This window comes from Myxocyprinus asiaticus, chromosome 23 (genome assembly GCF_019703515.2).
Source record: "Myxocyprinus asiaticus isolate MX2 ecotype Aquarium Trade chromosome 23, UBuf_Myxa_2, whole genome shotgun sequence".
Taxonomy (NCBI): Eukaryota; Metazoa; Chordata; class Actinopteri; order Cypriniformes; family Catostomidae; genus Myxocyprinus; species Myxocyprinus asiaticus.
Genome location: NC_059366.1, coordinates 4,783,773 through 4,807,506, shown reverse-complemented (window position 1 = coordinate 4,807,506; position 23,734 = coordinate 4,783,773). Strand labels below are relative to the sequence as shown.

General features: G+C 40.0%; 1 protein-coding gene across 1 annotated transcript in view; it reads left to right on the top strand.

The window, feature by feature from the left end:
* Positions 1 to 23,734, top strand: part of LOC127413606 (collagen alpha-1(XXI) chain-like) — a 123,839-nt gene that overhangs the window by 97,252 nt on the left and 2,853 nt on the right. The window contains exons 22-27 of the mRNA XM_051650879.1: positions 699 to 734; positions 1,946 to 1,990; positions 3,169 to 3,201; positions 3,278 to 3,424; positions 5,469 to 5,523; positions 18,118 to 18,318. Of these exons, the coding sequence (XP_051506839.1) occupies positions 699 to 734; positions 1,946 to 1,990; positions 3,169 to 3,201; positions 3,278 to 3,424; positions 5,469 to 5,523; positions 18,118 to 18,318 (517 nt within the window). The remainder of the gene's footprint in view (positions 1 to 698; positions 735 to 1,945; positions 1,991 to 3,168; positions 3,202 to 3,277; positions 3,425 to 5,468; positions 5,524 to 18,117; positions 18,319 to 23,734) is intronic.

The following is a 23,734-nucleotide window of genomic DNA, read 5'->3' as shown; positions in this document are numbered from 1 at the left end:
CATCAGTGGAGTAAAAATGTTATCTTAGAGGGGAAATGCAACCTCAGAATCACGCTGTCCACTGATTATGTGAACACGATTACTTCCTGGTTTCCACGCGGGACAAGAACCAGTGTCTGTATGGCTGCTGATGCAATGCACTCATTCACGCCACAGGGGAAAAAAAAGTAGAAATCCTTTAAAATTGTTTCGCCTCTAAACACTAAAGGCACAACAACAACTTTTATTACCTTCTACACAAATCACGGGTAAAATGGCAGATTATTAGTTAATAAACACAAATATTTCACCCTGTTCCTCACACAATCCCATTTTATGCAGGAGCGGGGTACAAGTCCTGAAGAGAGTCAACACGTGAGCCGAAACTGTCATAGAGGCACCACAAAATTAAATGGTTGCTTCAGCAGTCCCGTTTTTCATTTTACTTTCATTTAAGACTTGATAGAGCATTAAACAAAAAAAAGGAAAATTTAACTTGCTTTAGCACCACACAGTGGATGTTTCACCTTGGAACTGCCGCCATACTGTACATGTAATGAACCACATAATGCCATTTTACAAAAATGTTGCCACAGTCTCATAATTTTCATGAGATTAGGCTCGATTTAGTAAGCATATTTGCTAGGGCTTTATGTTTAATATATTTAATTATTTGCACCCCTTTATTGTAAAAAGCCTACCTTGAAATGTTTTTACAGGGACAAAGTGGAGATGTGGGTGACAGAGGAGTCGAGGTAAGTTCACTCATTAATAATGAACATTTTACATAACTGTTCCAACAAACAGTATGGGTCACAAATATAAACTGTATAAAATACATAAGTTCGTCAGGTCCATTATCTTCAAAAAATCTACTGCATGAACAAAACATATACATTGCTAGTCCTCTTGTTCTAAATCAGTATGTTGTTATTTTATACCCTGGAACACAAAAGGAGAATTGTTGAATAATCTATAAGCAGCTCTTTTCCGTACAATGACAGTTTGTAGTGAACACATCAGTCAAGCTCCAAAAAGAACTCTGATGTCAATGACATTTGGTCACAAGACACAACCAAAAAGTGTCATTGACATCCAACTTGCTCCATTGGTTCCATTTTTGATTGAAGAGCTTCTGCGAAGGGGAAATTCACTGTGAATACATTGATTTTGTTTTTGTCTGTTCCTCACAATTTCCTCAAGTTATCAAATGGCTTCAGAAGACTTGGAATACTGCGCATGTGTTGAATGGACTATGTTTATGGTCCTTTTTTTCAAGCTTGATATCTGTGGTCACTGTGATGTGATCCCTTACAAAAATCAGAGTTCATTGCAAATTTGCCGTAAACTTGCAGCAAATTCGCCAACAATTATTTTCACATGCAAATGAGCTTCATATTTGCCGCAAATGTTTGCCAGAAGTTTGCAGCTCTTCACCAGTAGTGGTGAATCTGCAGCAAACCTTTGGCAACAATGGACAATTTGCCGCAAGTTTGTTACAAAGCTCATTTGCATGTGAAAATGATCAGTGGCGAATTTGTGGCAAGTTTGCAGCATATTTGCAATGAACTCTCAATTTTTGTAAGGGATCTGTCAATGTAGGAAAAAAAGAAAAACAAAGCACAGGTTTAGAATAACATGGTGGTGAGTAAATAATGACAGAATTTTCATTTCTATTGCTTGCCCTGATGTGACAGTACAAGAGTTTGAAAGAAGCTCACTTAACCCAAAACAATGAGCTATTGTGCATACAAGTTAGTTGTGCAAACATCTTCGAAGGATACGTTTCTTTGACAAGTACAGACTTCACAGAGCAAATTTAGAGGAAACATCTTGCTTGCCGATCCTACATACACTATAGCGATTTCAAAATGCTTTGCTGTTTGTATTGTGTTTGTAAGAGTAAAGTAGATTTACATATGTGTACATGTATGTTTTTAAAATGCATGTTTGTGCAATTGTATAGGGGATGAAAGGTGAAAGAGGAGACCCTGGGAGACCTGGTGATCATGTAAGTTGGGCCTTGTGCCAAATAACACACAAACTGTCTTATGTTTTGCAAACCTATTGAACATCATTTTACCTTTTTTTTTTTTTTTTTTTTTACACATTAGGAATAGCCAAATTTGATCATTAAATGAAATAAATGAAAAATAAATAAAAGTGACCAACATTTGCGTGAATGGCATGACCATTGCATTTTATTTAGCATTGATTGCTGAATCTGAAATTACAGTAGCAACCACATGGTGGTGTAGTTTCCCCCTGTAGTAGCATAGTACTTTTTTGCTTTCTGTATAAAGCAGGGCACATTTTATTACTGTATGTAGCACATTTCTTACATAATGGTAATTCAAAGTGCTTTACATTGGAATAATGATGTAAATAAGAAATAAACAGGTCTAGTATAAAATGATTTGATAAAATAATACTAAAAGAATGATTGAAAAGTGAATAAGGAAATAAAAAGTTTACTTTGTAAAGCACTTTACAAAGGGAAACATATTTTGGGACACATCTGAAGAGGCAATGGATATATTTAACACTTTTTAAAACCAACAGTAGTACAGTAGACAAGAACAAGCAGCACAGACAGTGGAGATACTATCAAACATTGTTAAAGTAACATCTTCAGTAAATATGGAATAATGAGAGAAATGGGCTATGCACTGTGCCCCCAAAAAGTATTTGAAAACTTAACTCACTCTTGTAAATGTATGCAAACCATGTGCCAAAAAAATAATAGAATAAAATAAAATTAAGCACAAATAAATGTGTCTGGTTTTAAATCATAAAACAATATATACACTGTATTGAGGAAAAAAAACATTTTGTGATTTCATATATCCATTTGGTTAAAACCTGTAGCAAAAATGGCTTAGAAAAGAAAAGGTAACCTTCATTTGTTAGCAGTTGTCACAATTTCACTTGGTTCCTACATTTTCAGTGTCAAATGAGTTTTTGGGGCCACAGTATACAGTGTGGATATATATCACAAAAACATGCACTGCAGTTATTTGTTGCTTTGTTACTTTCAATGACAACATTTTCTAAACCGTTATTAGCATCTGAAAATATTTAACAAAATGAGTTCATACAGTTGCTTTAACTTTACGTATTGCAGAGATGCTCTGAATTCTTATAGAGCTGTTTAATAAAACGAGTGACTGTTACTTTCTTCATAAACAGGGTTTGACTGGGGCAGCTGGGCAGAAAGGCGAGGTAAACGCATCTCTGATCTGGATGTACAGTCACAGCTGTATGTGAGTGTGCTGAGTTGTGTTTGTGTCCATCTCAGAAAGGGACATCAGGAGAGCCCGGTCAGAGGGGTCACAGCGGCCACCAGGGGCTCCCTGGACAGCCAGGACTGATGGGCCCCTCGGGGCCACGGGGACAGAGCGGAGAAGTCGGACCCACAGGACCACCTGGACCTGAGGGACGACCTGTATGTATTTTGTTTTCAAATGATTGTATTGTTATGCACCATGTTGTTTTATTTCTTCAAACAAAAAAAGATAGTAAGTAGGACTGAGCGATATACTGAATACTCGAGTATTTTCTGCTGATATAAACATTAAGCAACATTGTGAATATCGCAATGATTTTAATGCACATTTTATGGCCATTCAGTTTCCTGAAGGCCATGTCATTTGACTAGTTTTGCAATTCTTTCTTGTCTCATGACCAGCAGTATGAGAGTGTTAAAGGGATCACCCAAAAAAGAAAATTCTCTCATCTTCTCATGCCATCCCAGATGTGTGTGACTTTCTTTCTTCTGCAGAACACAAATAAAGGTTTTTAGAAGAATTTCTCAGCTCTGTAGTTCCATACAATGAAAGTTAATGGGTGCCACAATTTTGAAGCTCCAAAAATCACACAAGTCAGCATAAAAGTAATCCATAAGACTCCAGTGGTTAAATCCATATCTTCAGAAGTGATATGATAGGTGTGGGAGAGAAACAGATCAATATTTATGTCAATTTTTACTATAAATTATCCTCCCTGCTCAGTCAATCTCCACTTTAACTTTCACTTTCACATTCTTCTTCTTGTGATTTTGGTGATTCACATTCTTGTTGCATACGCCCCCTACTGGGCAGGGAGAAGAATTTCTAGCAAAAATGGTCTTAAATACTGAACTGTTTCTCACCCACACCTATCATATCACTTCTGAAGACATGGATTTAAACACTGGAGTCATATGGATTACTTTTATGCTGCCTTTATGTGATTTTTGGAGCTTCAAAATTTTGACACCCATTCACTTGCATTGTATGGACCTACAGAGCTGAAATATTCTTCTAAAAATCTTAATTTGTGTTCTACAGAAGAGAGAAAGTCATACACATCTGGGATGGCATGAGGGTGAGTAAATGATGAGAGAATTTTCATTTTTGGGTGAACTATCCCTTTAAGTATAGATGTTTTAACAGCATCTCTGATTTAATTTCAGTAGCATAAACAGCGTTAAAATTGGCAGTTAATTTCCTTGAAGCAGTTCAAACTGTTTCAGTGAATCAATTCAAAACTCTGATTCAAAGATTTATTTTTGTCAACACTTAGAAAGGTTCATGCAAGTCTTGACGTGGCATTTTTCATACAATGTTTTATAAAAATATTCTGTATGTAGGCAAATTATTTTACAAATTACTATTTATTACTTGGGGCTAAAAATATTGAGTGCGATCTTCATTTGAACAATCCCGATATCGATTTTTAAAATCCCAAGATCGATCTTTTATTATGTGAAGTTAAGCACCGAGATCCTTTCACTGTGTGTTCAGAGTTAAAGTTTGGTTTGACTTGTTTAAAGTTTTTACTTTAAAGTTTACTTCAGTTTTGGTTGTGTTGATTATTACATCTGTTAAATAAATATCAATTGAACTGCATAGTTTGGGCCCTGTTATACATTTTTTAAATTAACAATTTAATAATATACCAAGTTTGAAAGTTCTCTGTATAATTTACAGCATTAGCTGAGATTAAAATTTCTTTCATATTCAAGCAAAATGGGCATTATAACAGAAAAAATACCCAAATTAATCAGAATCAAATGAAATTATATTGAAATCGCAATCGAGAGCTTGTGAATCTAATCAAATAGTAAATACATAAATATCACAATGTTTATTGAATATTGCCAAAAGCCTGAATAATATAGTAGATATATGGATATAAGTTTTTCCTATATTGCCTAGCCCTAATATACATTTATACAAATATATCTGTAAAGATATTTATATATATCCATTGTTTTTTCTCTTGCTCTGTGCTAATAAAACAGTTTTGTATTTGGAAATGCATCTAAATACTGGCTAGACACATGCCTAAAATGTGTTTCAATTAGGAACAGAAAAAGAATACACTATAGCAATCATTTCCTATCTAGAAAATCATGCAAAATGTATTTTCCTTCATATCATTGGAGGATACTGTATAACACTGCATGGAAAGATACATTTTTAACAGAAACTCTTGTGCTTTTGTAGGGCAGAGAGCTATCTGAGCAATATATTCAACAGATCTGCAGAGATGTCCTTCGATGTGAGTACCCAAAATTATCATTTGATCTCTCCATAGTCCACTATAGTGTTTGGGTAGTTGACACTTGACATGCCCATGAGCTTTTTACATCAACATCAAAGATTTTGGTATATCAAGTATATATTAAAGTTTATATTTTAGGTATTGTGACAGGTCACCTTTTTTTTTTTTTTTTTTTTTTTAGTTTTTCACCATTTTCAATCACTTTTTTTGTATTCACTAGTTTATTTTAAATGGCGTTCCTCTACCTCATGGTAGACATGGGGCTAGCAACACCAGTATTGTGGGTTTGATTCCCAGGGAACATAAAAACTGTAAATGGAAAATATACTGGTGCTTCTTCAACTTCAAGAAATGTTTTGTCCCAGGGGTTGATTTTTATTAAAACCATCAATTTTCAACTTTTTTATTTTTGTTATTTGAAGGTCTTATCTGATTTGGAAACTTTTTACCAGGCCTTTATTTTTCATTTTTCATACTTCTCAAAGGCCTATTATGCATAGATTTGTTTCAGCCTTGTCCCAGACCCAGATTTTAATATTAATCTATGAAAATGCATTATAAAAATACAAATGATTATATGTTTAAAACTTCAATAATTTAAACAAAAAGTGAACTATGCATAAACCATTGTGGCATCATTTCCACCATACAAATGTTTTTTTTTTTTTTTTTTCTCCAAAGTTAGTGTACTTGTTTACCAAGACGACAAATGTGTCAGTGCAGAGTATGCAAAAGTGATATTTGTAGAAAACAAAGAGTAAAAGTAATTCAAGGTAAATTTCACAGGTGTTGGACTTCCTCTTCCAGTTGCTGCCGGCACACTGCACGAGTGTTTGCAGCTTGCTAGCCTGCTTAGCATTGCTTATTCTTATTCTTATACGTTCATCGTTTTATCCTTTGCCATTTTACCGCGTGCTTTGGGTTTTTCCGCTTTTCTACTGTTTCAACTGTGTGTATTTTACAGTGTGCACCCATTTTCTATCTTTTTTCTTTTCTCGCTTGTCTACATCTCGCGTCTTGACTGCGTGCATTCGTTTACTCCACTGTGTTTTACATGGATTATTGCATCAATCTCAAACATCTGCTGATCATGAACCACATCGAACCACATCGATCTCAAAACCTCACCACTCAAGAACAACCATAACAACAACAACAAACAATTGTGGTAAGTCATGGCATCCACTCATGTTATCGTTTCGTGCATTGCATGCCACATGTTTACAATAGCTTCTTCCATCAGCAGTGAGGGATTCACATGTGATAAATGTAAGGAATTAGTCAGGCTGATGGAGAAGGTTAATGAGTTAGAGACACACATCCGAACACTAGTTGAGGTCAGTGAGAAAGAGAGGCCGGTAGATACTGATGCAGGTAGTACAGCGAGCAACACACTTTGGTCCCGGCAGTAGAGCCCCCACAGCAGGGCGTTTGGGTGACATCTCGGCAGCATACTTACTAAGCAAAGTGACACCTCTCTCCCATTCCTGTTAGGGTTTCCAATCGATTCTCCCCACTCAGAGATGCACCCACTGAGAATCATGTTGAAAGAGCCTGAATAATTGGTGATTCTATTGTAAGGAATGTGGAAATAGAGACTCCAGCCACCATTGTTAAAAGCATTTCGACTCGAGTGTCTGAAATCAGATCAAATTTACAAGTGCTGGCTTATGCTAAACATCGATTTTCTAAAATTGTTATTCATGTCGGCACTAACAATGTCCGGCGTCGCCAGTCAGAGATCACTAAAGATAATGTTAAAGAGGTGTGTGAACTTGCAAAAATGATGTCAGACACTGTAATATGCTCTGGCCCCCTCCCTGCTCGGTGTGGTGATGAGGTTTATAGTAGATTTGTGTCACTGAACGGCTGGAAGTCTGAGTGGTGTCTGGAGAATAGCATAGGATTTATAGACAATTGGAAGACTTTTTGGGGAAGACCTGACCTGCTAAAGAGAGACGGACTCCATCCCTCAAGGGAAGGTGCCGCTCTCCTCTCTAGTAATTTGGCTCATAGTCTTAATAGTGATAGTATTTGACTAATTGGGGCCCAGGTCAGGAAGCAGACAAACTGGTTAATCTGAACGTCTGCTAGCTGCCTTGAGACATCACACAGGTCACATAAACACATAGAGACTGTATCACCTAGATATCATATAGAAATACAGGCTGCTCTGGAAAAAGACGGTGTGGTTGTTTCAAGGAGCACAATACGACGATACTTGAACAAAAATGAACTGCATGGTCAAGTTGCCAGAAAGAAGCCAATGCCACAAAAAAGCCCGGTTACAATATGCCCGACATGCCTCACAGCTTCTGGCACACTGTAATTTGGAGTGACGAGACCAAAATAAAGCTTTATGGTCACAACCATAAGCGCTATGTTTGGAGAGGGGTCAACAAGTATTGTGCTCATTGAAACAACCACACCGTCTTTTTCCAGAGCAGCCTGTATTTCTCCTGAGGTTACCTGTGGGTTTTTCTTTGTATCCTGAACAATTCTTCTGGCAGTTGTGGCTGAAATCTTTCATGGTCTACCTGACCTTGGCTTGGTATCAAGAGATCCCCGAATTTTCCACTTCCTAATAAGTGATTGAACAGTACTGACTGGCATTTTCAAGGCTTTGGATATTTTTTATATCCTTTTCCATCTTTATAAAGTTCCATTACCTTGTTACACAGGTCTTTTGACAGTTCTTTTCTGCTCCCCATGGCTCAGTATCTAGCCTGCTCAGTGCATCCACGTGAGAGCTAACAAACTCATTGACTATTTATACACAGACACTAGTTGCAATTTAAAAGGCCACATGTGTGGGAAATTAACCTTTAATTGCCATTTAAACCTGTGTGTGTCACCTTGTGTGTCTGTAACAAGGCCAAACATTCAAGGGTATGTAAACTTTTGATCAGGGCCATTTGGGTCATTTCTGTTATCATTATGATTTAAAAAGAACTGAGCCAAACAACTATGTGATAATAAATGGCTTCATATGATCACTATCCTTAAATAAAAGACAGTTTTTTTGCATGATCAGTCATATTTTCAAAATCAATGCCAAAATTTCACAATTTCTGCCAGGGTATGCAAACTTTTGAGCACATCTGTATATATATAAATAATCACACACATTTAAAACTACACTTCTCTCTCCACTGCCCCTCCCCGAGAGCCTACCAAGAAGGGCAAATAGCTGCCCCATTTTTTATAAAATGAATCTAAATTGCCTAGCCTTCTACATGACATTTCCTCGAATGCCGCCACCTTCCCCATCTCTGTGCACCATTCTTGAAATGAGGGCGCTCCAGCCGACTCCCATCCCCTAAGAACAATCTGTCTGCCAATCATAACACTGGCTAGGACCCAATTTATCCCCTATATTAATGACCGCCCCATCGCCTAAAGTACAGAGTCTGGGGCAAAATGAAATTTGAGTGCCCAATATGTCACACATAGAACTCTGAACCCTCAGCCAAAAACATTGGTTGTGTCCCCATCTTCTGATTGGCATCTTCAGTAGGTGGGTGTGTTATTCAGACCAAGCCACCATTCCATGTAAAATCTTAAATTGCATAAGTTGCACCCTTGCATCTCTAGATGTAGACTTGATGTTTTTTAGAATCTTAGCCCACACTCCCTCCTCCAATACCAAGTTTAGATCTTTCTCCCATAATCTCTTGAGAGAAGCCGAAGCTCTGTCCCCCAGACTCTGAATTAGCAGGGAGTAATACACTGAAGCATCATGACCTTTTCCAAAAGCAGTAATCACCACTCCCAGAGTATCTGACACTTTAGGGGGGTGTATGCTACTCCCAGAAATAGTACAGAGCAGATGGTGCAGCTGTAAATACCTAAAGAACTGAGATCTGGTAATCCCAAAATGTTGAGCCATATTTTCAAAGGATCTCAACACTCCACTCTCATATAGGTCACCGAGTGTATTAACCTCTCTCACAATCCACTCTGTCCAACATAAAGGGGATTTATTAATACATCATTTTGGGTTCAGCCAAATGCTCGAGGCAACATTTAAATAAATGTCAGAATTAAACACTCTGGACACTTTTGTCCATACCGAGTGCAAATGCGAGATAACGGAGTCTAATTTAACTTCACTGGTTAATTTGATAGAAAGGCTTTGCAATGGTAAAATAGAGGCAAGAACTTCCTGTTCAATACAAAACTAGGGAGGGGCTCTCTCAGGTGGAAGTGACCAATGAGCCAAATGTCTGAAACCGAATGCATAATAATAAATGGGTAGGTCTAGCCCACCTTTGTCAACTGGCCTATGCAACTTACTGAAATGTAATCTGGGATGTTTACCATTCCAAATGAAGGACTTTGCTATGCTATCAAATTGCGTGAAATAAGAGAGGGGGACATCTATAGGTAGAGACTGTAGCAGGTAGTTCAATTTTGGAATACAATTCATTTTAATAACATTAACTTTCCCAATCACAGATAAATGTAATGAAGCCCACCTGCCCACATCTCTCAAAAACCTTTTTATTAAAGGGCCAAAATTAACTAACTAAATCACACAAATTTGCTGGGAATAAAATACCCAAATACTTAATGCCCTGTCTGGGCCACTGGAAGGCACCCAGCTGAAAAGCTATTACCGGGCAGTACACCGTCAGAGCCAAAGCTTCGGATTTAGACCAATTAACTCTGTATCCTGAGAATTTAGAAAAGGAATGAATAATTCTGTGGTGGCAAGGTATAGATCTAGTGGGGTCGGAGACGAATAACAAAATATCATCTGCGTAAAGCAAAAGCTTATGCGCCACATCTCCCGCTATCACCCCTGGAAAATCATCCTCCTTTCTTATCGTGGCTGCTAATGGTTCCAGGTCAAGACAGAACAATAATGGGGAAAGAGGGCAACTCTGCTGGGTGCCCCTATCCAGAGTAAAATAATCTGAAATTAATCCATTTGTTTGTACCGCCACTACTGGGTCAAAATCAAATCAATCACTTTCAAATCACTTTTATTGTCACACAACCATATACACAAGTGCAATATTGTGTGAAATTCTTGGGTGCAGTTCCGAGCAACATAGTAGTCATGACAGTGATGAGACATATACCAATTTATAATAAACATCATATTTACACAACACAATTTAAAATCTAATATACACATAATTACACACAACACAATATACAAATAATAACATACAATGTACAGTATACAATACACACAATATAGAATACACATTATACAATAAAAATAGTATATATAGTATGCATAAAATAAATGTCTATAAAGTAACTCAATCTATCCAATAAAAGTATTCCCGACCCGTACATTCCAATTCTACCATATCAAACGCCTATTCAGTGTCAAGTGAGATGGCAGCGAACGGAGTCTGATCATTCGCCACTGTCCACATGATATTGATGAAATGTCTAATATTATCAGAAGAGCTATGGCCCCGAATAAACCCCACCTGATCTACACTACCGGTCAAAAGTTTTGAAACACTTCACTGAAATGTTTCACATGATCTTAAAAATCCTTTGATCTGAAGGCGTATGCTTAAATGTTTGAAATTAGTTTTGTAGACAAAAATATAATTGTGCCACCATATGAATTTTTTAAATTATAAAACTAAAATTTAATTTAAAAAATAGTTTTTGAAATTGATGACTTGGACCAAATAATAATGAAAAGTAGCCAATAAGTGCCCAGCATAGATGGGAACTCCTTCAATACAATTTAAAACAATTAAAAAAGCAACCCAGGGTGATACCTCAAGAAGTTGGTTGAGAAAATGTCAAGAGTACATGTCTGCAAATTCTAGGCAAAAGGTGACTATTTTGAAGATGCTAAAATATAACACAGTTTTGATTTATTTTGGATTTTGTTTAGTCACAACATAATTCCCATATTTCCATTTATGTTATTCCATAGTTTTGATGACTTTACTATTACGTATACTAAAATGTGAAAAAAAAAAAATTATAATAAAGAATGTTTCAAAACTTTTCACCGGTTATGTATATGTATAAGAGATGTCATAACTTAATCAGTTAGCCAAAATTTTTGACAATATTTTAACGTCTAGCTGTATCAGGGAAATTGGACGGTAACTCTTACACTCACTTGGACACCCATGTGACTGTACCCTCCCTAGCAACCGGGCCAATTTGGTTGCTAAGGAGACCTGGCTGGAGTCACTCAGCACACCCTGGATTCGAACTCGTGACTCCAGGTGTGGTAGACAGCGTCATTACTCGCTGAGCTACCCAGGCCCGGATCTTTGTCCTTTTTAAGAATCAGACTGATCTCGGCTTGTGTCATGGTTGATGGAAGCTTTCCATTCTTTAATGATTCCGTATAAACTTCTATCAAAAGTGGAGCCAGTTCTGTAGCATAAGATCTAAAAAATTCAGTGGCAAAGCCATCTGGCCCCGGAGCCTTGCCTGTAGTCAAGGCCTTAATAACCTCACCAAGCTCCTCCAAGGTTATCTCAGAATCAAGAAAATGTTTTGCTCAGCTGACAGTTTAGGAAGTTCTAATGGTTCCACAAAGTTTCTAATATCCTCTTCAGTAGATGAAGATTTGAAACTATAAAGATCAAGATAGAATTCTTTAAAAGCAATATTAATATCAGTGGCCGAGGTAAATATTTCACCATCTGTTTTTATATATCTAGCCAGAAGCTTCCCTGCTTTGTCCCCCACCTCAAAATATGACTGTCTTGCCCTGAATAGCCACAACTCCACCTTCTGTGACAAAATAGTATTATATCTGTATTTCAGCCGGGTCAATTCTCTGAGGCCATTAGACGACATTTGGCACTTCAGCTCTGCCTCAGCACTTTTAATATTCCCTTCCAATTCCACGAGTTCTTGTGGTTTGGATTTTTTTGGTGAAAGCGGCATACTGTATAAGCCGGCCCCTAAGAACCGCCTTAAGTGCCTCCCAAGCTACGCCCACAGTGGATACTGAGGACCAGCTGGTCTCCATATAGACATTGATTTCAGACTTTAGCATTTGTTGGAATTCAGGATTTTGCAAGAGGGATACATTAAAGTGCCAACTATATGATTTCCTTTTCTTCATATGTGGCAACACGTCTAAACACACCAGGGCGTGATCTGACTAAAATGTTTAAAATTGAGCAATAAATGACAGATGAAATGAGGGACTTGGATATAAAAAAATCTATTCTAGTGTAAATGTCCCTACCAGATGAGTTCAAAAGTCTCCAAATATCTTAAAGACCAACATTTTTTACACATCCTGTGAAGCATCAGTGTTGCTCTAGGGGGCTTGCACACTTTTGCTTCACTATGATCAAGGACTGAGTCCATCAAAATATTAAAGTCTTCTCCCAATATTATATCATGAGGGGTGCCAGCGGCCTGCAACATCCTTTCAAGATCTATAAAAAATACCTGATCATCAATGTTAGGTGCATAAATATTAGCCAAAATAAGACTTTGTCCCTGAATTTCAGCTAAAACAATAATGACTCTCCCTAATGTATCTTTACTCTGTTTGAGACATTTGAATTGTTGATGTTTACTTATCAGTGTAATGACTCCCCTGCTCTTCCTCGAGCCGGCACTATGAAAAAATGCCCACCCCATATCTTTCCAAATTCTTCTTTCTTCCTGCGGAGAAAGGTGTGTTTCTTGAAGAAACACTATATCATATTTCTTACACTTAAGAAGAGAAATAACCTTCCTTCTTTTTATGGGGTGCCCCAACCCATTCACATTCCACATGGAGAGAGACAATCCACTCATATTAACATTTGACATTTTGACATATAAGAAAAAATAGATTGTGTGTCAGAGACAAGATTATAAAGACTACATTCCAACATTGGTGCAACAATCAAACCCCGAACATCCCCTAGAAAAAAAAAAAGGAACAGAAAAAAGAAAACGTGCGCATTAAACCTGCACACGACAGTCCATGCACGCCTTCGAGAGCCCCCGTGACAACTTTGCCATCAGATTACTCAAGTCTGGTGTTTCTGCACACATTTTGTGAGACAGAATTACACAGCAAAAGATAATCTATAAAACAAACTCCAACCAATAGGCAGAATAAACACAAAGAGCATATAGCTTCATCCATAAAACTGTCCTGAAGGTGTGTTATTCTACAAAATAAACTCCAGCCGCTAGGCGGAACCAGCACAAAAAGAACGTGCAGATTCTTCAAACAGTCAAATGAATGTTCAGTGAGCCAGTCCACTCAGCTGCAACATGTGTACAAGCAAATTACTTACTCACTCTAATGACTTTGCAAGAAATACTCCACAAAATAAGTTCAAGCCGATAGGTGGAAGAAGCACAAAGAGCATGTAGATTCATCCACAAAACCGTCTTGAAGGTGTGCTGCTCTACAAAATAAACTCCAACCACTAGGTGGAACCAGCACTAAAAGAGAATGTCAGTGAGCCGGTCCACTCGGCTGCAACGTGAGTACCACAAGATAACTTACTCCATTGACTTTATGAAGGACATTGCTTGCTGTGGGCATGTGAATGTTTTTCGGCCATCCTTAGCATCTATTCTCAATTTGGCCGGGAATATCAATGCAAAAGCGACCTTCCGTTGATGTAAAAGTTTCTTGCATTCCTTGAATCGATCACGTTTCTCTCTTGTCGAGTTCGCAAAGTCTGGGAACAAGAAAGGGTTCTTCCAAGAAAGACTTCCTTTACTCCTCGCCCCGTGTAACACAAGATCTTTATTGGATGATCTCAGAAATTTGTCCAGAATTGATCGGGACCTGTCTCCTTCCGTGGATCGCCGAGCCGGAACTCTGTGAGCTCGCTCGATTTCCAGCTTATGGTCGGCTATGTCGAGCAGACTCGGAAAGAGCCTATCCAGGAATTCCACCATATCCTGTCCCTCCACTCCCTCTGGGACTCCCACGATGTGGACATTATTCTGCAGGCTATGGTTTTCCATGTCCTCCAACTTCTCCCAGACACACTCCAAATCCACGTTGGTTGCTAGCGGATTAGCAGATAATTCCCTCTCCACTATTCTTTTGACCACTAAAGATAGCTTCACTAATAATTTTTCAGAATTGTCTCACATACTTAGTAAGCCAAAATGTCTAATAGAACTTGATGTAATAACAGAAAATATAAATACAGTCTTCTCTAGCACTCTTGATAGTGTCGCCCCCCTTCGATTAAAGAAAATTCAAGAAAAAGCCCCGCACCATAGTACAATGATCACCCTCAAGCTCTCAAGAGAGCAGCTCGGAAAATGGAGTGCAAGTGGAAGAATACAAAATTAGAGTTATTTTGTGGTGCATGGAAGGATAGTGTCTGTAGCTATAAACAGGCACTGAAAGTTGCCAGGTCAGTGTATTTTAGCAAACTCATAGAAAATATTCACAACAATCTTAGGTGTTTATTCAGTACTGTGGCTAAATTGGTTAGGAATAAAGTATCGACTGAATACTTTCCGTCACAGCACAATAGTAATGACTTCATGAATTTCTTTACTGATAAAATTGAAATAATCAGCAATAAAATTGGAACTATGCAATAAATTGTCACAGCACCTCAGAAAAAAAGTCTCATAATTTTCCTCACGAGCAACTTCAATTCTTCGCTGTCATAGTTCATGAAGAGCTAACAAAACTTATCAAAAAAATCAAAAGCCACAACATGTATGTTAGATCCAATACCAACTAAGCTCTTAAAGAGGTGTTCCCTGTAATCTCAGAACCTCTTCCTAATATCATTAACTCCTCGCTATCCTTTGGACATGTCCCAAGAAACTTTAAAATGGCAGTAATCAAACCACTTATTAAGAAGCCACAGCTTGATCCTGGAGAATTGGCTAATTACAGACCAATTTCAAATCTACCATTTATGTCGAAAATACTAGAAAAGGTAGTGTCCTCCCAACTATGTTCATTTCTACATAGAAATGGTATATATATATATAAACACTTTCAGTCAGGATTTAGGCCCCATTACAGTACAGAGACTGCACTTATTAGAGTTACAAATGACTTGCTCTTATCATCTGATCATGGCTGCATTTCTCTTCAAGTACTTTTAGATCTTAGTGCTGCCTTCGACACGATAGATCATGACATTCTCTTGAATAGGCTGGAGAATTATGTTGGCATTAGTGGACTTGCAGTAGCATGGTTTAGATCCTATTTATCAGACTGCTACCACTTTGTATGTGTAAATGAAGAATTGTCAAATCAAACAAAGGTTAAGTGTGGAGTGCCACAGGGATCAGTGTTAGGGCCTCTGCTTTTCTCCTTATACATGCTTCCCCTGGGAGATATTATCAGGAATCATGGAATAAGTTTCCACTGTTATGCCGATGATACCCCACTTTATATTTCTTCTAAGCCCAATGAAAATTCACAATTCTCCAAATTAGCAGAGTGTATCAATGAAATCAAAGATTGGATGGCCAGAAATTTCCTTCAACTCAATTCCGACAAAACAGAGGTACTAATTATTGGACCAAAAACCTCTAAAAATAAGCAGCTAAAATATAATTTGACTCTCGATGGATGTACTGTTATGTTGTCTTCTACAGTGAAGAAATTGTTATATCTGATACCAATCTGTCCTTGGAAAATCTAATTTCCAGTGTTTGTAGAACAGCATTCTTCCACCTCAGAAATATTGCTAAGTTACGACACATGCTCTCTGTTGCTGATGCCAAAAAACTATTTCATGCTTTCATGACCTCAAGACTAGATTATTGGAATGCATTACTGGGAGGATGTCCAGCAATTCAATAAATAAACTTCAATTGGTTCAAAATGCAGCTGCCTGAGTGCTGACTAGAACCAAGAAATATGATCATATTAGCCCCATTTTATTGTCGTTACATTGGCTACCTGTTAAATTTCATATTAATTTTAAAATTCTGTTAACTACATACAAAGCTTTGAATGGTCTAGCTCCACAGTACTTAAGTGACCTTCTGACACACTATATTCCATCACGTTCATTACGATCACATAATTCTGGTTTGTTAATAGTTCCTAGAATATCAAAATCCACAAAAGGGGGTAGATCCTTTTCCTATTTGGCTCCTAAACTATGGAATAGTCTTCCTTACGCTGTTCGGGACACAGACACACTCACTCAGTTTAATTCTAGACTAAAGACTCATCTATTTAGCCAGGCATATACCTATTTTATCCAACAATAAGGCTGCTTTTGTTAGGTCTGCTGGAACCAGAAACATCTATCATGATCTATAACTCTGCATAAAATTGAATGACATCTACGCTAATATTATTCTATTTGTTTCCATGTCTCAACCTCAGGATATGTTACCAGAGCTGGCCAGATCCAGCTCCGTTCCTGCTTGGTTTCAGACTCCACTGCTATGTGTCGCTGAGTAATGATGACTAAATGCAGCTGGTGCTAGCCAGACATCACTTCAATCTTTTATGATGGACTTCAGAGGATGAACTGATGCCAACTCCAACTGTAAGACATCGGATACTACATATGCCACTCCCTGAACCTTGGATTTAGGATGGACCCCACAGAACCTGACCGAAATTACCTGCTGGTTGAACTGTGATGCACCTCATTGATCTCTGCCTGCAATACTTAGACTATAATTTAATTGCCAACAAAAGCCTTCATCAGCCAACTAACAAAGGACAATGCATCTATGTGAACTTCTGCAGTTAATCCAGGATGGACTTCAAAGACATTAGTCATTAATTTTACAGTTCATGAAAAAAATACATATTTTAAACACTGACCCTTAACACTTACTTAGTTTACTAATCATAAACCATGACCTGCACTGCACATAAATAACTAATACTGGCATTATATTCATGCTGGTTAGCCAGAAGGGAACTGGACCCCACAGTAAGCCTGGTTTCTCCCAAGGTTATTTTTCTCCATTAACCAACATCTTATGGAGTTTTGTGTTCCTTGCCACAGTCGCCTTCAGCTTGCTCACAGGGGTTCTAAATACAATTATTATTTAATTATTTAATTTTTATACACAGTTTGCTTGCATACTACACAATGATCACTCTAAGACTTTACAGATATTACAGTTTCATTTTTGTTAATGCATGATTTTCTGTAAAGCTGCTTTGAAACGATGTGTGTTGTGAAAAGTGCTATACAAATAAAAATGACTTGAATTGTGAGCAGAATATTTTTATTGGATGTCCAATAAAATTTCCAATTAATCTGTATTTTTGCCAAATTCTGCAAAATGTGTATTTTTGCCCATTTTGCCATAATGTACTAATGTAATAATTAATACTACAATTTAAACAATATATCATTATCTTTTTCGCCTTACAATAAAAAGAATGAGTTTTATTTTTTTTTTATTTATTTTTTTTTGCATTATGGTAATGATAATTAGGGGGACAATGTGCTTAATTGTCATGGAAATAATGGCACAAACTTGCAAAATCTCCTAAAAGTCCTATTAATTTGTTTCCATTAAGCAAAATGTTTTTTTTTTTGTTTGTTTGTTTTTTTTTTGTCTTTTGATTTCAAGCTAAATATGACCTGGACATACTGTATATACACATAATATACCTAATATATTATGCTGAGACAGATGTCTTATTATATATTTTGATTACAGCTGAGATTCCTGCACTCCTACTGAGTAGTCAACACAATCATCACAGAAGCTGTGAGCACTGTTACACAAGGATGGGACCCCCAGGCCCATCGGGGCCACCAGGTCCTCAAGGCTCTCGTGGATTCCCAGGGTTACCTGGATCTAATGGGCAGAAGGGTCAGCGGGGTTTACCTGGGCGGCCTGGTGTCCCTGGCATGAAAGGTACGGATAATGCACATTAGCTGAACTCACATCGGTCTACACCGGACACAACCGGCATTGCATCATGCTGTGTTGACATGTCTGCATGTCATCTCAGAATTTTTACTGACGTAGACCAGTCAGCTGCAAACTTGATGCTAGATTTCAGCAATGGTAAAAATGGGCGAATAACTTGGTAAAAAAAAAATAGAATGCATATATGCATATGGTTGGAAACAAAAGATGATTTATATTAGTAGACCAGGGACCAGAAAGATCACAATCTGGCTTTGATGTAATGGTCCGAAGTTTTGAAATATATAACAAATACATTTTATGGCAATCAATTCACAGTTATACTATATTTAAGCGATATCACCACACAAGCAAGAGTGCTGCACCGTGCCTACGGCCAAATCACAGCTGTGCTGATACATGGAACAGCAGCATGATTGCGAGTTTGATATTTATTTTTTTACAACAGTTTAATTTAAAATTAAATGCAAAAGGAAAAACCGAGAAGCCTCCCAAAAAACGTTTGTGTGTCTGAATCCATGACGTAAGAAAGTCAGACAACTTGACGCTTTCCACTGGTATTTCATATGTGAATGAATCAGTGTATTTGAATGCATCTTTTGTATAAATATATTGTTCTCATTCACTTCCATTGTTTCAGTAATGAACAACTGTTTTTTAACTAATCAGATTCAGTCAATGATTCGAAAACTAAATCATAACACATAAAAGACACTCATTTGCTGCCACCTTCTGGCATTAATATGTAATGTCACTGGGATGAATCAAAATCTGTATTACAGTGTATTAAATTGTAAATAAAACCATTTTATTTCAGATGGATTTGGAAAATAAAGTGGCTGGAGTAGCTCTGCATCAAAAAATTAAAAAATTAAAAAATTAAATTCAAACGGGGGTCCGTAGACTGAAGTAATGGGTACTTCCAGTGAAGACAGCTTTGTTGACTATAATGGGAGAGTATTTGTTGACTATAATAAAACCTAGTTTTATTGTGTTGTGTCGGGGCTCTTGCATCTGGTGTAAACACAGTGTCAGACAGTACAAATAGTTCCCTATCTGTCACTCACTCGACGTTGTGTCGATGTAGTGACACTAGGGGTCACTCTTGGGAGCCCCAAACACCTCTGATTTTGAAAAAAGGCCAATGGGAATTGGCGAGTGGAATTTGCATGCCACTCCCCCGGACATACGGGTATTAAAGGAGCTGGCTCGCAACCATTCATTCAGATTTTCTCTTCGGAGCCAAGCGGGTCATGATGGCAGTGATTGATGGACGTATCACAGCAAGATCCTCCAAGTCAGCAACGACCTTCGTCAGCATTGCCGACATGTTCAGCATCTCTCACCACATTTCCCACATCTCTCTGACCAAATCGAATTCCTGGATGGGCTCTTTCCGAGTCGGGTCATGTTCTCACTGCGAGAGCGTGACCATGGCAAGGTTGCAGTTTTTTCTTCGTTAGAGGGAAAGACCACCCCAGTGGCTCCCCGCCTCGGTCCTTCTACCTACGGGTTTGAGGCCGCATCGATTAGAACTGGGGGCGATTTGGGGACCCCAGTGGGAGCCACTCCTTCGGGTAACTCCCCACGAATCTCCCATTCCCCAGTATGCTCGTTTGCCCCGCTGGGATGAGACCGCCGGCTCGTCTCAGGGCGAGTTCGCAATCTCGTTTCAGCGCTCGTAAAGTGGATGAGCTCTCAATTGCAGCATCGGAGAGCAGGCTGTCCAGTCTGATGCTGAGGACTCGACTAGGCTCCCACCTTCGGGTGCGGTCACCCAGTCACAGCCTGATGCGCAGCTGGCAGCCATGCTTGCCCTGGCAGCTGCGTGTGTCAAGCTGCAGTGGAACCATCCACCCCCCATAACCCTCGCAGCCTGACGATTGGTTCCTGGGCCCAGAGCGCTGATCGGTTTGGAGTTGGACTCAGTCTCGCCTCACGAATGAGTGTGCACAGTTGGTGCTGAACCGTCTGAAGGCATTCAGACGAAAAATAGCGGTCCCACTGAAACATTTTCAGAGGCTCCTGGGGCATATGGCATCCTCAGCGGTGGCCACACCTCTCGGGTTGATGCATATGAGACCGCTTCAGCACTGGCTTCAGACTCAAGTCTGGTCATGGCGCCGCGGGACACATCGCGTGGTTTTCACGCTGATCTGTCGCCACTTCTTCAGCCCTTGGACCGACCTAGCATTTCTATGGGCAGGGGTTCCCCTAGAGCAGGTCTCCAGGTGCATCGTGGTTACGACAGATGCTTCCAAGACAGGCTGGGGCACCGTATGTAACGGCACACAGCCGCCGGCTCTTGGACTGGCCCACAACTACGTTGGCACATCAACTGCCTCGAGTTGTTGGCAGTACTGCTCGCCCTGCGGAGGCTCCGGCCGTTGATCTAGGGCAAGCATGTGTTGGTCCGGATGGACAACATGGTGACGGTAGCATACATCAACCGCCAAGGCGGTCTACTCTCCCGTTGCATGTCACAACTCGCCTGCCGTGTCCTCCTCTGGAGTCAGCAGTACCTCAAGTCACTGCGAGCCACTCACATCCCGGGCAACCTCAACACCGCAGTGGACGCGCTGTCATGACAGATTACGCTCGGGAGAGTGGAGACTCCACCCCCAGGTGGTCCAGCTGATTTGGAGTCGATTCGGTCAAGCGCAGGTAGACCTGTTTGCTTCCTGGGAATCCTCCCACTGCTCGCTATGATACACCCTGATCAAGGCACCCCTCGGTAGGACCTGAGAAAGGACCTTCTTTCTCAGGGACGGGGCACCATCTGGCACCCGCGACCAGACCTCTGGAATCTCCATGTCTGGCCCTTGGATGGGATGCGGAAGACCTAAGTGGCCTACCACCCGTGGTGGTAGACACAATCACTCAGGATAGGGCTCCCTCTACGAGGTGTCTGTATGCCTTGAAGTGGCATCTGCTCACTAAGTGGTGTCCTCTCGGTAGTCCTTCAGGGTATACGGGGAGCTCCCTTCAAGCCCCTGGAGTCAGTTGAGCTAAAGGCACTCTCTTTGAAGACTGCCCTCCTGACTGCGCTCACTTCCATCAAGAGGGTAGGTGACCTGCAGGCGTTCTCTGTCTGGAGTTCGGTCCGGGCTACTCTCACGTGATCCTGAGACCCCGACCGGGCTATGTGCCCAAGGTTCCAATGACCCCGTTTAGGGATCAGGTGGTGAACCTACAAGCACTGCCCCAGGAGGAGGCAGACCCAGCCTTGGCATTGCTGTGTCCGGTGTGTGCTTTACGCATCTATTTGGATCACACGCAAAGCTTTAGAAGCTCCGAGCAGCCCTTTGTCTGCTTTGGCGGTCAGCAGAAAGGGAGCGCTGTCTCCAAACAGAGGATCGCCCACTGGGTCATTGATGCCAACATGATGGCATATCATGCTCTGGACGTGCCGCCCCCCGTGGGGCTACGAGCCCACTCTACTAGGAGTGTGGCGGCCTCCTGGGCCCTGACCAATGGTGCCTCTTTAGCAGACATCTGCAGAGCAGTGGGCTGGGCAACACCCAACACTTTGCGAGGTTCTACGATCTCTGGGTTGAGCCGGTCTCGTCCCGTGTATTGTCAGGTACGAGCAGGTAAGTTCTGGGACAGCTGACCGGGTGTACCACTTGCACATAGCGCCTTTCCCCTCCCCTGAGGTGAAGACGTGCACTTTGACTCCCAGTCGTGTTCACAAAGTTGTGATTCCTGGATGACTTTCCTCCTTAGCCCTGTGGCAGACGAGTTTGCGGAGAAACTCGCTGCTGGCCCAGTACATGTGCTAACTAAGCCCTGTACTAGGGAAGGTGCTCCACATGCACTGGTTCCCCATAGGTGATCCCATGTGATATATCTTCTGCTAAATCGTTTCCCTGTCGGTAAACTGTGTCTTCCTTGGGCAGAGGTTCCTCTGCCCCCGGTCACTGTGTTTGTAGAGCTCCTCCCCCCTCGGGTAGGACCTACCATGGGACATCTCCACATGACATACTTCCGACAAGACTCGGTAAGACCATGTGACGTATTTCCACTCAAAATACCTTACCCCCCCTCTGGGCGGGGTGTGGTCTCCGCAGTGTTTTCCCCTTGGTAATGACACCCCCCCGACATAGACACTTATGGCCCCCAGTCAGTAAACAAATTCCACTCTTTTTGGGGAGAAAAGAGAGGAAAAGAGGTCACGGCTGGGCTAGCCTGTCCCTATTTTTTGGGCAGTCGACTTGTCCCCGAAGGGACCATTTGACGCTCATAAGAGCGTTGGGGGAGGTTAGGTGATGGCCTGGTGCTCTGGCTACGAGGCACACAGCGGTCTGCCCGTCTCGCACCGCCAGTCCATGTAACACAGTTCAGCTTATTATCCCTCCATCAGGGAACGGAGGTTACGAAAGTAACCAGGACGTATTCATAACTACGTGAAGAACTAAATCGAATGTAATCTTTCACTTTTGGGCATGATTACTTTTTATTGCAAACAGTAAACTACATTTAAACTGAGAATTCCTTTATTACTGTTCTCCCTCAGGAGCTAAGGTAGTAAGAGGTAATAGCTCCAAAGTAAAATATTTATCAGCATCAATTTACATTTTTTCCCGAATTGAATTACAAATAGGCAATGATAAAGCACAAGTGATTAATCACAAAGAGACCTTAGAAGTGCTGCAATAGAAAGTTTCTAAGTTGACCAGAGAAGCACAAGCTAATACAGAAGTTTACTTGTGACAGAGCAACAGTAAAGTGTCCTATTATTTTTCATTGATTATCATGGGTTTATTAGTAGGGTTGGGATCGGAGTTTTGAATCTACAGCACAGACGATGACCAGTGTAATGTGATTCCCAAATGAATGACTCCTCTGAGCTGGTTCTTTTGAGTCTACATTATGAATCTGATCTCTGTCATGTATAGCTCAAAATGAACCAAGAACATTTACCATGTTATGTCATGCTGTACTTAAGTCTCCTGACACATAAATCAGGCAGTGCAGTTACTGGCTGGTTGTTCATATGAAATAAATGAATGAAATATGTTAGCACAGTTTTTTGTTTGTTTAGATTTTTTATTTAATATATATCAGACCTGCTCCCTTATTCTTAGTTGCAATGACTCAAAATCACATTTTGACTTTATTCACTGAAGTGACAAGGTCTCAGCTTTCTATTGATATATTCAGTATATATAACCTCGTGAGACCCCGCATCCTTCCGTGTGGATGTTTTATTTTGGCTTCGCAATATTCAACGCATAATTTAAATTCATTTAAACCAACTGATCCCAGTTCAGAAGAATCTGGGCTGTTAAAGGGATAAACTTTCGATGTAAGAGTCATGTGACAAAACAACATGTGCAGATCACAGCGGAGTTTGTCTTTGGGAGAAACACCAAAAATCCTACATCTGGGAAGAAGCCTA